Source organism: Carassius auratus, chromosome 5 (assembly GCF_003368295.1).
Source record: "Carassius auratus strain Wakin chromosome 5, ASM336829v1, whole genome shotgun sequence".
In the NCBI taxonomy this organism is placed as follows: Eukaryota; Metazoa; Chordata; class Actinopteri; order Cypriniformes; family Cyprinidae; genus Carassius; species Carassius auratus.
The window spans coordinates 30903284-30917309 of NC_039247.1; the positions used below are offsets into that span (position 1 = coordinate 30903284).

The 14026-nt window shown below is 36.3% G+C and overlaps 2 protein-coding genes across 3 annotated transcripts; one reads left to right on the forward strand and one right to left on the reverse strand.

The window, feature by feature from the left end:
- Positions 1–1170: 1170 nt before the first annotated feature.
- LOC113086265 (uracil-DNA glycosylase) lies at positions 1171–4487 on the reverse strand. 2 transcript variants are annotated; one of them, XM_026255376.1, is made up of 7 exons: positions 4253–4487; positions 3618–3818; positions 3439–3534; positions 2985–3082; positions 2730–2818; positions 1653–1831; positions 1171–1584 (listed from the first exon to the last, which is right to left on the reverse strand). In XM_026255376.1, the coding sequence occupies exons 1-7, from the start codon at positions 4319–4321 to the stop codon at positions 1444–1446; spliced, it is 873 nt and encodes a 290-aa protein (XP_026111161.1). In that variant the 5' UTR covers positions 4322–4487; the 3' UTR covers positions 1171–1443. The 2 variants fall into 2 exon arrangements, with proteins under 2 accessions (XP_026111161.1, XP_026111160.1); XM_026255375.1 differs by having other exon boundaries at positions 3618–3779; positions 4223–4485.
- Positions 4488–7511: 3024 nt separating this feature from the next.
- LOC113086249 (homeobox protein SEBOX-like) lies at positions 7512–9198 on the forward strand. The gene is made up of 3 exons (XM_026255374.1): positions 7512–7782; positions 7954–8156; positions 8313–9198. The coding sequence occupies exons 1-3, from the start codon at positions 7608–7610 to the stop codon at positions 8895–8897; spliced, it is 963 nt and encodes a 320-aa protein (XP_026111159.1). The 5' UTR covers positions 7512–7607; the 3' UTR covers positions 8898–9198.
- Positions 9199–14026: the final 4828 nt, after the last annotated feature.

A 14026-nucleotide genomic window follows, 5' to 3' on the forward strand; every position in this document is an offset into this window, starting at 1 on the left:
TTTTTTTTAAGAAACCATGAGCAAATTAGTTATTTGTTTCCATTATTCACAAAAAAACTAAAACAAACAAACAAAAAAATCAAATATTGGTATATTGGTCAAATATATTTTATTGAAAGACACAGATTTTGAAGATGGATTTGCAATCTAACATTTTTCGTCTCTTTTGCCTGTACTAAGAATACAACCAAAATTAGAAAAAAGAGATTGATTTTAAAATCTAGAGAGATCGCGTACCAGACCTGTTTACATTAATTTGTAAAGTATGATATAAAAAATATTAAGACATATTAAAACATTTCTACTTTTTGTCCAGAAAGCTTATATTGATCATTTTTTGTTTGCCTTATTCTCGGGATATGTTTAAGGAACTATGACCAAATAAGCATTTTGTTTACATTATTTCACCTAAATAAATAAATTAAAAGAGACCTTTTTAGTCCTTTTTCTTTTTTTGTTAAATACGTTTTATAGAAAGAAAAAATATTTTGAAGATAGATTTTCAATGTAAAATGTTTGTCTCTTTTACCTCTACAAAGAATACAATCAAAATCTGAAAAGGAAGATTACAAAACATCCCTTACCAGATATGTTTACATTAAATAGTATGATGAAAAAACATTAAAACAGGACACTAACAAATGAAGCAATAATCCATAAGGTATCCATCAAGATTACAGAGAAAAGGGAGCCAGATTGTGTCAAACCGTTTAAATCTCCCCTTTAAACATAATTTATTCCAAATGTAAAGTATAAATAATCTCTTCAAGCCATATTTTGACTGCTGCAGCCTCCTTTTTCTTTTCTTCAAGAACCAAATTAATTTCTTTCCTATTAAAAGCCTACTTTGAGCTGGCTCACTGAATGTCTCTGAAAAACATGACATCTAATGATTACTGCCACTAGAGAGCGCTATAGGATCCTCTGGAGACAACAGAATTAGGCCAACTTGAAACTTCAGTGTGCTTCTATGCATTCAAATATATATTTACACATGAAAAAAATCAGTATATATATGATTTCTTATGTTTTTCTCTATATGTTTTATTCTTACATTTATAAATATGTTATATATATTTAAACATATATTTAGGATATTAAATTATCGCAGGGAAGGATGGAGGTTTAAAATACCTGAAATTAGACTATTAAAGCAAAGCACACATACAATTCTGTAGAAAAATAGTTTATTAGACACAAACACAAAAACATGCACTGTTAGTGTTGTACATTTAATACGACATCGATAACATCCGAAATGAAAACAGGAAAAACTAGATGGGAAATGGACAGATAAATGAACAGTCTACCTGCTCCAGAAACACATTTGTATTCAGAACGGGCATGTGGATATTTTTAGTGCAGGAAATGAACATTAAAAAACAAAGTTTATTTCTGAAACGGGACAAACAGCATTCCATCTACAGCCACGAATGGAAACGATCACAGAGCCTTCCAGTCGATGGGCTTCTTTCCTGATTTCCTCAGCAGCTGATTGGTCTGTGAGAAATGCTTGCATCCGAAGAAGCCTCGGTGAGCAGACAGTGGAGAGGGGTGCACCGTCTGCAGAACGTGATGCCGCTCCTACAGACACAAAACCATGTGTGACTAGTCTGAACTCTGTTCATCTAGACACTAAAACAGATCCGCACCTTGTCGATGGCAGCCCCCTTCTTCTGAGCGTACGCGCCCCAGAGGATGAAGACCAGATCCTGCGTGTGAGTGCTGAGCCAGTGTATCACAGCATCAGTGAACGTCTCCCAGCCCTTGTCCTTGTGAGAGTTGGCCTGGTGAGCGCGCACCGTCAGCACCGCGTTCAGCAACAGAACTCCTGACAAACACAGTACATGCACCAGGAAATCAGCTAGAGCTAGCACACACCTGCCAGGAGAAAACTACAACACACATGACTTCAGAACTAGCTCAAATTAATATTCATATGGATTACTTCATAAGGGCACTTTAAAAATGACTGAGCAGCAAGAAAAGACACTCAGGATTTGCTATGGTATCAAAATTGTAATTTCACTGGTATCTAAAATCTTGGTGTCAGAACAAACTTATTTATTACAATACAAGCTTACATTCAGGATTTCTGCAGGTTTTGTGAAGGGTAATTCAAGACCAAATAAAAAAGCGTTAAGGAATAAACAGAAGATGACAAAGAAATTAATCAAAATGAAGTGAAAACGAGAACAAATGGGCTCTTTTGAAGAGAACACGTTTACTTTTCTGACCTCATTAACATATTCAAGTATGAACTTGTGTTAAATTGATCAGAAAACAAGATATCATGTCTTCACTTTGCATCTCAAATAAGTTAATACTGATTAAAGTATCTTTCGATAGTTGTACTGGAAAACAAAACAAAAAAATGCTGAGGAAGATATTACCTCTCTTCTTATTTTTTTGCATGCAACATTTAATTTCACTCCTTTATAAATGTAAACACAGAAACCATGTATATAGGCCCAAAACAATACTTTTTTTTATTTAATGGCAAGGCAAGTTAAGATCTGAACCACTGGACTTCCTTCCGTCACATAATCTTAGTTTTTGCCTACTGATTTATTATGAAATGGTTGGTTTTTTTGCTGATAAAAACTACTATTTCTAAACCAAAATCTGCATTGCATTTGTAAAATGGATCTGTCTTTTGGCATATCTTGTGTCATCACTGTGTAATTAACTATTGATGTGTACTCCACGCAGAGGAGACAGACGCGCACCTTGCTTGGCCCATCCTGACAGATCTCCATGACCGGGATGCTCGAAGCCTTCGATGTCTGAAGCCAGCTCCTTGAAGATGTTCACCAAGCTGTCAACAGCAAAAGTGCCATAAAATCACTGTATTAAACAAAAACAATCATCTAGTCTCTTTAATAATTTGCAACATCCTTGTGCTCATATGCTCAGTGACATTCAAAGTGAAAAGCACTGTAATAATAATAACCCTGACTCGACTGATGACTGCGAGGCGATACCTCGGTGGAGGAGGCACAGGTCTCTGCACGCTGAAACAAAGCCCATGAGCCTGGCTCGCTCCATGGTAAGGATCCTGGCCAAGTATCACAACCTTCACCTGCCATCACAGGAAAAATTATTATTACATTCTTAGAAAACCATGCGGTAACATTATTTCTCTACAGAGTGTCCCAAATGCAACAACAATCAAACAGTGCATAAGACTGCTGATATTTGGAAGCATGTGCACCTGCAGAGCCAGTTCTTGTTCTAGAAAGCACCTGCTTTACTGAACTACCCTTACATTGTTTCAGACATGGATGACTTTCTTCTGCGGATCTTCTTTCATGTCTCACAGAAGAAAGTCAGTCATGCAGGTTTGGAACAACGTGAGGGCAAGTACATAGTGTAAACTTTCATTTTTGGGTAAACCACCCTTACCTGCCTTGCTCAAGATCATAACATCCCACTTACATCTTTTATGTCACATTCTTGTGTCCAGGTAAAAACCTCATCTGGAGGAGGGTAGATGGTGTGCTTCTGCCTCTCCTCAGCAACAAATGACATTAACTGCGAAAGAGAAACTCTGCTCTGTTAGTCTACATTTTAGAAAGTTTAAAATGTCAGTTGTTTTTCATGTGCTGGCCACTCACTGATCTAAAGTAGGGCTTCCCGAGCTCCGCGCTGAGCGCCGCCTCCCAGCTCTCTCCGAAGCCGCTCGGGAGAGCCTGTTTCCCGGCGAGCCTCTCCAGCGCCGCCGCCTTCTTCCTGGAGATCCGCTGCAGCTGCTCGGGACTCAACTTCCGTTTCTTGCCCTGAGACATTTTAGTGTATGTGGTTGTACTCTGTGTTCGCTTGGCAAAAAGAGCAGACTTTTGAAAAGTACTAAGCCAAGCTATTCTGGGAAACATGCTTATTTATGAAGTCATAGGAGGTTTTCTCAAAACGCATGCTTTTGTAGCATATCCGCAAATCATACACCATATGAGTTTCCATTCGTGACTATAATTAATTATGTTTTTGAGTTAACTAACAACTGAATAGAACAGAAATGAAATGTATGTGGATTAAAATAGTCGCCTCTAGCTTTTGTTTATGCAAGTGACGTAAAACTACTTCCGGAAGCGTGTAAACTTTAGCGGGAACGATAAAATAGCGAAAGCCAATTTTATATCCTAAATGAATGACAACATGATTAACAGATGAATAAAGCACAACTACTTTGACTCATAGTTCATGTTGAATGTGTTTTACTCACATGATCTCCTGCGTCCTCTGGACATCTAACTATCTCGTCCAGATCTCTTTTTTTGGACATGGGCGAAAAAAATGACGTGATACTTTTCTGTCCAATCATTTCCACAAATAAAACGAGTCTTTAAAAGAAGCAGAATTGAAAAGAACAATACGCAAGGTATGGACGCGTGATGGAGTTTGAAGAGCTGTAACTCCCGCCAGATGCCGATGACGTCACTGCGCGAGGGCGTAACAAAGTAACATCTCCAGCTCTTGCTGGCTGACGATTAAGACAACAGCGATTGATACATTTAAAACTTCGCGCACGCGTTACTATTATAATGACACACGTTCTCTGTAAAGTATCGAGAGAAAGAAGCTCTTTCTGTCACACAGAGGAGACTGATCAGGGTTTTGTTAACCTTATGTCTCTTGTGGGAATTAAATAATTTTCTTTATTTCAGCACAAACTGTTGGATTCAGTCATTTATTAATTATGTAAATTTTTTATTATTTAGTTATCATTATTACTTTTACGAAAAAAATCTTTTTTAGGTAGGAATAGAGTGCTGTATTTTTTTTTTTTTTTTGACTTCTCAAATTGTTTACGACGTGCCCAAAAAGAAAATATATATTTGAAATGTTTTAAAACTACTTTAAGTGTTTACCCTTATATAAATGTTGATTTTATGTTATTGTTGTTGTTGTTTTTAATGATTTATTACATGTTATTTTATATTACTCTTATTTTTGTTGTTTTATACTCGTTGGTATAGGCTACAGTTCATTTAAGATTATTTTGATATGAATTAAAAAAAAAACAGGAATCTAAATCTGATTTTTTTTTATTTCATTATGAATGTTGCATTTCATTTATTTTTATTTTTTTGCATGACTACTAGCCTACTATTTCTACTGATAGCCTAATTATGATGAAGTTAAAATGCTTTCCTGAAAATGGGTGGTGACACGAGCCGAGGAAACACGAGAAGACAGATAATGAATGAAGAGAATCAATAAATAAAAAGAAATGACAAACAAGAAAAGAACATTAGAAGGTCACAAGACAATATCATAACAAAAATAAACCATAGGCATGTCAACACAACACAGCGACCCTGTGTGGTCGAATCTAACCGTGTATTAATTTAATACGCCACAAGCTTTTCGCAATCAAACAAAGATGAATCTCTTCCTCAAATGTGATCATTGCAATAAGAATTCGGTGAGGACAAGTACACACTTTAGAATACTAACATCTATTACTGCTACACACTTTTTTTCTCTCACACGAAACATTAGAAATATAATGAACATTCTTGTTCATATGACACTCCCAAATTATCATATATTTAGCAGCAAAAACAGAAGATAATATTTTACTTTTCTGAACAAAACTAACAGCAACAACACTATAGCCAACATTTCACAAACACTTAAAATGAAACAACAAGACAATGTTAAAAACGGACACAGACATTATTTAGCATTATTGCTGTTAGATGTTATAGGAATATGAAAGACTCCAAATAGAAATCATAAAAATCATTAAAACAAACGAAAAGAAAAAAAAAAAAAAAACGAAAAAAACAAACAAACAAACAAACAAACAATGATACTAGTCCTACGGAAAATGAGGACTCAAGCCACTTGGTTTGATATTGTAATTTTATTTTATAACTCATAAAATGTTAACTGTCCGAATAATTTCCTTCGGGAAAAATGAATGAAAAAAAGTAATAATAAAAATATATAAAATAGACGATATAACCTTATAAAAAAAAGAAAGAAAGAAAGAAAGAAAGAGAAGCAATAATCAGAAGCCAGTGCTAAATGTAGATAATGTGAAATGTTAAACAAAAACAACAAGCAGCGCCCCGAGATGAAAATACTCTCAGATTATTCAGTGATAAACGAAACATCGCATGACATTTTATGTGTTTAATAGGTTTGTGAATTGATGTTGTTTTCTCGTCTATAAAGACTTCTGTCGGAGTCTCTGTTCGAGTCCCGACTTCTGGTCCTTTCTGATATTTTCCTTCAGTATCCCAATAATCATCGTGTACTGGTTTTATTAACTAAAAACATTTAGACCTTCTACAAATCGTTTTTATTACAATTCCCGGAAAATGCAGATTTCCTCAGGTGTTTCTGGTGTCCTCGTCAGTGTGTGTGTGTGTGTGTGTGTGTGTGTGTGTGTGTGTGTCTTCCAGCAGTACACTAACAGCCTGTACTTGTCACTGTCAATAGGCGTTTGATATCAAAGCGTCTGGAATAGTCTATGTGTGTATTCCAAGCACATGAGCTGGGCTGGATCATATCAAGGGACAGAGACTGTTGTGAAGTCTTCCTTAAATGTTGCACACATTATATTAAAAAGGTGGTTAAGAAAGAATTTTGACCTGAAAGTGATGGAGCCTCATGCCGACAAAGTTGAAAAACACCCAGATTAGTGAAGTAATCTCAGGTTTAGATTACTGTTCATTCGTCGCACACCGCTCTTAATCCGCACGAGTAATATCATCCTTAGATAATAATATGTCCCTGGATATTAGAAAAATGCATCTAGGGAATATGCATATACTGTAAAAAAAAATATATCATCCTATTTATATATGTATGTATCTATCTATCTATCTATCTATCTATCTATCTATCTATCTATCTATATATATATATATATATATATATATATATATATATATATATATATATATATATATATATATATCGTCCTATTTATATATGTATATATTTTATATATACATATATAAATACGTTTTAATTAAATTATTGACAAATAAATTCGAAACGCAGACAAATCCAACAGGAATTACCTTTTTTCACATTTATTCCCCTTTTATTGAAAGGTTATTGTTCATCTTCAAGAATTTGAGTTGGTCTCTGTTTTATATTTTATTTATAGGTATTATTATTCCATCTTTCATCTTGTTATTGCATTTTTTTATTGTAACTTTATTTCATTCAATTTAATTGATAGAATATGAATTTATTATTTTTTTGTTGTGGAAAGTTGCATCGAATCAACTTGATCGATCAGCTCCAACATTTTCTGTGGCAAAAAATAAATAAAAATAAATACAAAATAAAATAAAAAATCTCCGAGGCCTTTCATGGGAGACAGAAGCAGGCAGGTGAAGTGTGTGGTTATTTGCCTGATAAAAGAGCTGTGAATCTGAATCTGTGCTTTCCTGTCGGCACGGTGGCTACAGGAGATGGCTGTATGAAGCTGCCAGACATGTGTGTGTGTGTGTGTGTGGGGGGGGGGGGGGGATCAAAGTTAAAGGCTTGTCCATTCCTCTCTGATTTAGGCTGTCGCTGTGGACACGACCACAGCTTGAAGGGCGACGGGAGCGAGTGGGTGTGAAAAGGGGCGAGTATAAAGTATGTGGCATCATTTCATCACTGCACTCGAGCTGACGGAGAGCCCCGGGAGAGATCTACTGCGCACATTCAGCACCATGGAATTGTTTTTTGACCAATCGTTCGATCTGGTTAAAAAAATAAGCGTGGAGACAGAAAGAGATTTTATTTTCAACACAAGCATGGTCCAGTTGACAGGTGAGCACGTGTTACCTTCATGGTGGAATGATACAGGCTATTTATGGATAATACAATTTCGCCTATTTATAATGAAAAACCAACAACTCTGGAATTGTTATAAAAGTGTGTGTGTGTGTGTGCGTGCGTTTCCTGACAACACTTATCTGAACAACTGACTTTGTTCTGTAGATGTAACAGCCGAGCACTCGCTGTCTTCTCCTGAACTCGAACGAAGTCTCCATGCTGAGGGGCAACGGAAGAGGAAGAGGACGATCTTCAGCCGCGCGCAGCTGTCAGAACTGGAGCGCGCTTTCACCATCACGCCGTATCCAGACATCACTCTGCGCGAGCGCCTGGCTGCACTCACACTGCTCCCAGAGAGCAAAATACAGGTCAGAAAACTACACAATATTCACTATTAGTATTATTATTATTATTGTGTATTGATATAATACAATTATACTTCTAATAGCCTAATAAGTACTTTTGCTATAATGATTATATTTGTCTTGATTTAACTTTAAAAAAATATATATATTTCCTTGCAGGTGTGGTTCCAAAACAGACGAGCTCGCAGCATGAAAAGCAAGAAGTGGAGTCCAGCAGTCAGGAGGAGTCCAGGCAGGGACGTGAGCTCTCACCTTACACCTGGAGCCTTTCCACCCACCAACCTTGATTTAGATCCGGGACAAATGTACGGTGCTCCAGAACAAAGAGCCAGCAGAGGCCTGCTCAGACCAGCTCTCAGTGCCTGGTCTCAGAACCTTCCTCATCCAGAGCTGTCTGGAGGTGTCCAGTGGGGGGGCCGAGCGTCTGACACACACAGAGCTTCATCTGTCTCCGACAGGTCGGCTCACTGTTCACACCAAAGCCAGTCAAGCGCTCACTGGCAGATCAACTGCTTCTCAGCTCACCCTGAAGACTTCTCTGGACATCAGCTGAAATCTTCCTGTCCTGCCAATCAGGTCATATATTCCTCCATGTCTGTGGACCAAGTGATGCCTCCACATCAGAGCAGTTTGGAGGAAGCTCTGCACAGACAGGCTCTGACACACTACCCTCAGACCTCACTGGGAGACATCTCTGACCTCATCTATACAGCAGCTGTACTCACCAATCCAGAAGACTGCTAGTCATTCCCTTAACACTACTGTCAAACATTCTCCAGTGAACTGACTAGTGTGTCATTACAGTTGTTAATATGTGTTAATGAAACATGACCCCTTACCCCCTTTTATATTTTACTAATTGCAAATGTGAGTTATAGTTTAGGACTGTCCAACAAGATTGTGAAAATGTGTCTAATATTGTTATGCAATCTGCCAACTTAAAAAAAAAAAAAGTTTTTGTCAGTTAGCGTTTGATTTAATATTAAACAGTATGTCTTTCTGTTGTGATGGGGAAGTTTCCTCTGTATTCTGTTAAGATTTTTACATGGTGTGCATTGATATTTATGTAAATTAAACTCTTTTTAATCTATTTATTTACATTCACCTTCAACCAATTAAAGGCATCTTTGTCATGTATTTTTGTCATATGTATTGTAATTTGTGGTTACACTTATGTGTAAAATAATGTCTGCATTTGACAATACTGATTTTCCATAAGAAAGCATCTTGTTTGTTTGCAAAACAACTATTAACTAATACAAGAACATACTAATAGACAAATCAGTTTTGACTAATCGTTTATTCATAACATCGAAATCATTTTTATCTAGTCTTTAATATAAGACGATCAGATGTGATGTCAGATGTGTTGCAGTAGCAGGATAAAGACATGAAATCTGAATTCTACCTCACCAGGACAAAAACAAAACCTGGGAATAAACAATAAATGGAAAAAACAAAACAATAAATCAAAGATTTGTTTCTTTTTAAACCTCAGGGCTCATGTTTTATCAGCTTATGGGTCTTAGATTACATTTGGATTTGAAGATCCAAACAGTATATTACTATCGAAGTAATTATGGAGAAAATATCAGGGACCTCCCAGGTTTCTGGACACTGATCCCCATGTATCATAATCATCTCCACAGCAAAATAATCTTCAAATAAAATAGAAAAAATTCTCATAATCCTAGTGTCAAATCTCCAGCGGTTCTCTGCTGTGTGTGTTCCTGATGCAGATACATCCTTTAATCCAGGAGAAGATATTGAAGGGATATGTGCTTATTTTGTTGGAATCAAAACAGGAACTATAATCATAATCATACACAGGTTGATCAGTACACAATGTTAGGTGATCCTTAATAACTCTTTCATTTTCCGTTTAAGACTCCAGATCATTTTCCATTACAGCACAAGATGGCAGTACAGCCAACCTTTTAATAACAATAACAATAATAATAATTATTATTATTATTACTATTTCTTGTTAAACTGAATAGTATGTATAGTAATATACAGAATAATAATAATGTTGTGGTTTTAATTTCTTTCATTTCATTTTTCCAAAATATGATATTTTTATATAAACCATCTGATCTCACAACATTATTAATGACGATGTTACTTGTCGGTACATGTTTCTTATTTAAATATCAACTGGATTAGAGCAGGATTCACAGCACAGAAAGGCCATCCAAACTGAACATTCATCAAAGCTCTTCTGTCATGCTCCATGTCTAATGCTTCAGTGCTTCATAAGAACCTGTTTATCATTATGGCTGAAGTTACACCTGTTCCAGTCTGAGCCACATGATCAAACAAACATATGTAGAAACAGTTTATGAAAAGGGCCAGTTTTAAATTCTATATTTGACCTTTATGGAAATCTTCTATATAACACAAAGGTACACAAACACACACACACACACACACACATTGGTGTTGGTGGGACTCTCTAGTCTCAATGGTTTTTATAGAGTAAAAATATATATATATATATATATTTCCTATCACCCTACATCTAAACTTACGCCTCACAGAAAACTTTCAGCAATTTTAGATTTTCCAAAAAAAAAAAAAAAAAAAAAACTTTTGAATCAGTGTTCATAAACCACCTTCATATTTGAATACCTGTCATTATACAAAGTTGTGTGCTCATAAACCTCCCAAACCAATGCGCGCGGGCACACACACACACACACACACATACACACACACAAAACACCCCCATTAAATGTGTAAAAGATTACAGAATATACTTTTCAAGGTTATCACTGTAAGGCTGAACCTATTCTGAATTCAAATAACATTTTGGCGAACAACTGCATAGAAACTCGTAAAATGAAAATAAATGTAATGAGTGCTTGTTATTCAGAGACCCGCCCAGGTTGAGCAGCATTAGCACTTCTCTTCTCACCTCACTATTGACTACGACCAAGAAACCTGTGGGCCATCTAGTGGCACATTTATGCAATGGCATCACTCTTGGTTTAATGAATTCAGCAACCCTCTCTATTACGCTAGAGAAGCTTCAGCTGGATGTGTTCATGTCTCAGGTGTGTCATGCTTAAACATGCTGATGACCAGAAGGTGAACTGCACTCTCCTGCCATGAAGTAACTGCAGTGAGGCAATGTCTCTCATGGTGTAGTGTAGATACAGAGGGAGAATCACACTGGTCATGTCCTTCTCTGTAAACAGTGCGTCAGTCTCAGATGAAGTGAACGAGGCCCTTCGTAACTAACTGGAGCTGTCAGGTGTCCAAACAGCAGTCTTGAAAGAGCCCACAATGTGTACAAGACAAGTGTTGGGGTGACACAGTTTAGCCTAGGCTACTCTTATCCAAAAACAGACATGAGTGTGCCCATATTAGACCACCAGTCGATTTCACTCATTATTTATTTCCCTTAATAACAGGCTGACTGATGCTAAACTAATATCTAAGTGTGCAACAATTGCGAAGTAACTGTAAATACTAGTGCTGTCAAAATTAGCGCGTTAACGCATTCGATTAATTTGAAATATTTAACGCGTTAAAAAAAAATAACGCAATTAACGCGGTTGCAGTTTTTTTTATTTCCAGTTGTGGCCTATGTGTGTTCAACGTGCAAAGAAATATGGATAAGACCAAGGAAGGACTTTTAGACGGAAAGTTTCAGTATAAAACTCTGCCGGATTACTCTTCAGTCTGCCACAAGAAACATTACTCTTCATTTAGTCTGCCACAAGAAACAGCAACATTAAAATCATGAACTCAAATGTCATTGTTTAAAAAAAATAAAAAAAACAATGACTGTAACAGTGCGTAAATCAGACCTTTCTGTAACGCTAACGTTAATAAGCTTAAATTAAAATAACGAAATAATTGTGTAGCGGAGTATTTTTTGTACACAGTGCCGCGAACTGTCAATCACTCCTGTGCGCGTGCATCACTGTCCTTGCAGCTGCAGCAACTTGCGCTCTCTCTCTTCATCAAGCTTTAAAACAAAAAGGGGACAAAAAAGATCATTTTGTCTTTGTGCATAGGCTATAGATTAATTAGATAAATGAATATCTAAATTTGTGCCTTGCCGAAATTAGAAAAAAGATGCTGCAGCCAACGAACAGCCAGCGGGGGCTGCAGGACGACTCAACCTCCGCAGACAGTTTTTAATGTTTATCAGACAATAAATACTCAAGATTTTGCTTTAGTATAACTCACAACGAGTTTCACACACCTTCTCCGGCCACGTTGAGTTGTTGACACTTAACAGTGGGAAAAGCGACACATGCACTATTCACTTGTGTAACTTAAGGGTGAATGGGTAATGTAGTTTTCTGCTCTCGGTGGGATGAATTAGGAAGCTTGCATTGTGAAGGGCGCTCTGAAAATCGGCAGTGCAGGTAAAAGATTAAAACCTCTATTAAAACAGATGTCCAAATGAGCGTACCGGTACGCTACAAGCACGTTCTGGGCGCACGGAGAGGTGGCGGTACGCTCAAGAGCTATATTTGGAAGTGGCGGTACTGAGTACCTGTGCGTACTGGCCCACTTAAAGCACTGGCAATGACTATACTTTGGAATTTTTTTGCAGTCCACTTAGAATTCAACATGGAAATCATTTTTGTTTTTTATTGGCATTGATTGTTTTGAAATTCAAATGGTACTTACATGCCTGTGTTTTTATTTCTGTAATAAATATGGCTTTCAAGCCAACAGTTAATTTGGAAGATATTGATGGTTTATTGCAGGTATGTTGCTTACATGAGAAAATCTGTGTTACAAGTTAAACAAAAATTCCAATAAACAATCATATTTTGAATTTAAATAGTTTCTTTGTCTTGAGTTTACATTAATTATTTACATTTTACATTTACATATCCAAAAAGTTTCAGTCTTTTAATTGCGATTAATCGCGATTAATCGCGATTAATTTAAAAAATTTGTGCGATTAATTAGTTAATTTTTTTTAATCGATTGACAGCACTAGTAAATACTAGATATTTGAAGCATAGCTTTTCAAAATATAGTAAAGCACAGAAGACGATTTTTAAAGAGTAATCGTGATGTTTGATTATAGTCTCAAGCGTTCAGGAATCACACAAAATAAAATGGAGCACTTTTACTACTACGACAACCATGGTTAATTTTGTGATGTGATATCCACGTTTTTGTTGAAGCTGGAGCATTTCTATCGCAAAAAGCTGGCAAAAAATAGAAATAAAAATTTAAGTGGATATTTGAAATAAATGTTTGGTCAGTATTAAACAAGGATTTGATCGCCCATATACAGCCATTATCAGGCCTTTGGTGCCCTTTGCAGGCATTTTTAATAATGTAAATTGTTTATTTTGTATTAGATTATGTGTTACTAAGTTCAACCACATCATTGTTTTTCTTTAATTAACCAATCACCTCGTTGTTTTATAAAATACATTGTAAGTCGTGGAAACTAGAATATCAAGTCAGATGCGTTGTTGGTGTGGGTGAAATCATTACTGACATGAAAACACGTCAACACTCAAAGTTTCACAGGATTATTAATGTAGCTAACTGAAAGAGATGCACGGGCTTCATTTTGGGTTTTTTTCTGTTTCTTTTCTCTGTGCCGGACTGCACTGATGTATTTTCCCTGATATAGACTAGTTGTCCATTAATTATGATAATCATTTGTATTCAGCAGCAATAGTTAGATGAGAGAGAGCGTGCGTGCGCGTCACGTGTGCATACATAGCTACTGCCGACTGCGCTCATCATTAATGCATAGGCTATATATGTATATATATACATACATTAATCGTCTTTTTCGTTTGTCTTGGTGGACTGTACGGGATGAAAGTGTTATTAATTAACAAAACATTAACATTGTGAATTTCTGTGAAATTAAAAATAAA